General features: G+C 49.9%; 1 protein-coding gene across 1 annotated transcript; it reads left to right on the top strand.

Moving 5' to 3' along the window:
* The first annotated feature begins 74 nt into the window (after window positions 1-74).
* On the top strand, window positions 75-2,058 carry LOC122192906 (endogenous retrovirus group K member 21 Gag polyprotein-like). Its single transcript, XM_042893591.1, has one exon. It carries the CDS (start codon window positions 188-190, stop codon window positions 1,469-1,471), a length of 1,284 nt encoding a protein of 427 aa, XP_042749525.1. The 5' UTR covers window positions 75-187; the 3' UTR covers window positions 1,472-2,058.
* The last annotated feature ends 1,060 nt before the right edge of the window (window positions 2,059-3,118 follow it).

A 3,118-nucleotide genomic window follows, 5' to 3' on the forward strand; every position in this document is an offset into this window, starting at 1 on the left:
GGAGATAAAGAAGAACGAAGTGAAGCAGGAGCAATCATACCATAAAAGGGAGGACCCACCTCCATACCCGGCTCGCAGCATATATCCTTCGCTTAAGCCCTGTAAAGATAACGGGGAAGGGGGGTCGGTGGAGGAAAGTGCTATAACTTCTAGTACAGCTGATAAGAGGGTCCTTGAGAAGGGAGAGATGTCTGGAGGGGCTGGGATACAACCTGTGGAATGCGACAGTGGGGGCGGGACTCACCTACTGCCCGATTCTGCCTGCTACGGTGGCCACCCCCCGAGGGGCGTGGATTGTCCCCGGCCTTGCTGTGGGGGGAGCGTTCCGACGGGGATGGCCCTGGAGTCCACCCAGGAGGGGCGTGGTCCCATATCGACAGCTTCATGGGGCCTGCCTACCCTCACTGATTGGGCTCGAGTGAGGGAGGATATACAGGCCGCAGATCCAGCAGGTGTCGCTCTCACTTTGCCGGTGGTGATAAGACCAGAGGGTCCAGCTTGGGTTCCTCTGGAGTCCAAAGCGGTTACTCGTCTTTCGGAATTAGTTAAGAGCAAAGGCCTGCGTTCCCCTGTTACTATGGCAGCAGTGGAAGCTCTTATGGCTTCTAGTCTTTTGCCATATGATGCGGTGAACCTTATGCATGTTATTCTTGAGCCCGTACAATACACCCTGTGGAATGATGAATGGAATAGACTACTTCAAGCTGTGGTGGCTGCTGCCAACCGGGACCCCCACCATCCAGCCAACGGCCAGCGCAGAGGCGAGAGAACTAATCTTGCACGTCTTCAGGGCCTGGCAGATGGAATGGTGGGATCCCCGGAGGGCCAAGCAGCAATGCTCAGACCAGGAGAGCTGGCAGCTGTTACAACGGCAGCCCTCCAAGCCCTGCGAGAAGTGGCTAAGGTTGCGGAACCTGTGCATCCGTGGGCAGACATAAAGCAGAGCCACTCTGAGTCATTTTCTGATTTTGCGAATCGCCTAATTCGCGCAGTGGAGGGATCTGATCTCCCAAGGGAGGTCCAATCCGCAGTCATAATAGAATGTCTTAAACAGAAATCGTTGCCAGACATCCAGCAAATCATCAGAGCAGCACCGGGTAACCTAACTACCCCAGGGGAGCTTATTAAATATGTGTTAGATCATCAGAAAGTTGCACCATTAACTAATGAGGGATTAGCAGCCGCCATGCAGGAAATGATAGACGCCAATCGGGTCAAGGAAGGAAGGAATAAAGGCCCGTGTTTTAGGTGTGGGCAGCGTGGCCATTTCAAAGCACAGTGCCCTAAGAAGATGGGGCAAGGATCAGACAAACGGTGCCAATTATGTGGCGGAGCCGGACATGTCGCACGTCAGTGTAAAAAATTTAGAATCTCGCTGCAGGGAAACGGGAGAGGGAGGGAGCCAATGGCCCAGGACTCCTTCCCGTCATCCCTAGGTGGGCCAAAAGCACAACGCCCGCAGTGGCATTAACTATGGATTTAGAAGAACGACCAATCGTTACGGTTAGGATGTCATATATGGATCCAGATCTTCCATCATCGGTGCCCAAAGCGGTAATTTTTGTAGCCTTACTTGATTCTGGTGCAGATATTACTGTCATCTCAGAAGATGACTGGCCTCGGCAGTGGCCCGCGACTTTTATGTGGAGAACAATTGCGGGTGTGGGGGGCGATGTGCCCACCAGAAAGGCAGACAGAGTGGTAGAGCTTGCGATCATCAATGATGATGGTACCATGGAAAAAAATGTAATCATCCTTCCTACTTTAGCACCAATAGGAGGATCCATACTTGGCAGGGACTTTCTTTTTGAGATGGGAGTAAAACTGACAAATTTATGAAAAGGGCCACTGTCCATCATTTAGCGCTGCAATATGCGATTCCGTTGCGTTGGAAACGGGATGTATTTCCCGTTTGGGTGGATCAGTGGCCCCTTTCTGTTGATAAATTAGCAGCGCTTGTACAGATTGTTTCACGAGAACTTAATGCAGGACATATAGAACCGTCACTCAGTAGTTGGAATACGCCTGTTTTTGTAATTCGAAAAGCATCGGGATCTTTCCGACTGTTGCATGATCTCCGAGCAGTCAATGCACAACTTATCCCTTTTGGTCCGGTTCAGCAAGGGGGACCTCTGCTTTCGGCTATACCGGAAGGATGGCCCCTGATGGTCATTGACCTTAAGGACTGCTTCTTTTCTATTCCGCTAGCAGAGCAGGACAGAGAGGCTTTTGCATTCACTGTCCCGGTCCTGAACAATCAGGGACCTGCTCAAAGATTTCAGTGGAAGGTTCTTCCACAAGGAATGACTTGCTCTCCAATAATTTGTCAATTGGTAGTAGGCAAAATTATAGAACCAGTAAGACAGTCACTATCGAACTGTCAGCTTGCTCATTATATGGACGACCTGTTGCTTGCAGCACCAAGTGATTCCCAGCTGCAAGTGTTAGAGGAGCAGATAGTTAATGTGCTTACTACTGCTGGATTTGTTATTTCACAAGAAAAAATTCAGAGAGAACCAGGAATTGAGTTCCTGGGATACAGGTTTGGATCTGAAACGGTGATCCCAGAAGGATTAAAAGTTAAACCCCATATTACAACCCTGTGGGATGTTCAGAAGCTTGTGGGGGCCATGCAATGGGTGCGAAATGCATTAGGCATACCTCCACGGCTTATGAAACCCTTTTATGATCAGCTAAAGGGATCTAATCCTCAGGAAAAGAGACGGTGGACACCAGAGATGGAGTCTGCTTGGCAAGAAATACTAGTAGCCTGTTCCTGCAACGCGCTTGCAAGGTGGAATTCAGATCAGCCACTAGAAGGCGCAGTGACTAGATGCCAGGAGGGATCAGCAGCTGTAATAGGGCATGCCCTTAGCTCTCGTCCTCGCCCATTGTGCTGGTTGTTTTCTGTTCAGCCGACAAAAGCATTTACCTCGTGGTTAGAACAACTCTCGTTATTGTTACGTAAAACACGTCTTACTGCAATAAGGGCCTTTGGAAAGGACCTTGATATTATATACCTACCAGGAACCTTTCGGAACGCTCAGCCTTTGCCAGAGGAGGTTTTCCTTGTTCTCCATGATTTCAGTGGTAATCTTAGCTACACAGACTCACTGCC

Source organism: Lagopus leucura, unplaced genomic scaffold (assembly GCF_019238085.1).
Source record: "Lagopus leucura isolate 7727_CA_CO unplaced genomic scaffold, USGS_WTPT01 34982-0_obj-0_obj, whole genome shotgun sequence".
Taxonomy (NCBI): domain Eukaryota; kingdom Metazoa; phylum Chordata; class Aves; order Galliformes; family Phasianidae; genus Lagopus; species Lagopus leucura.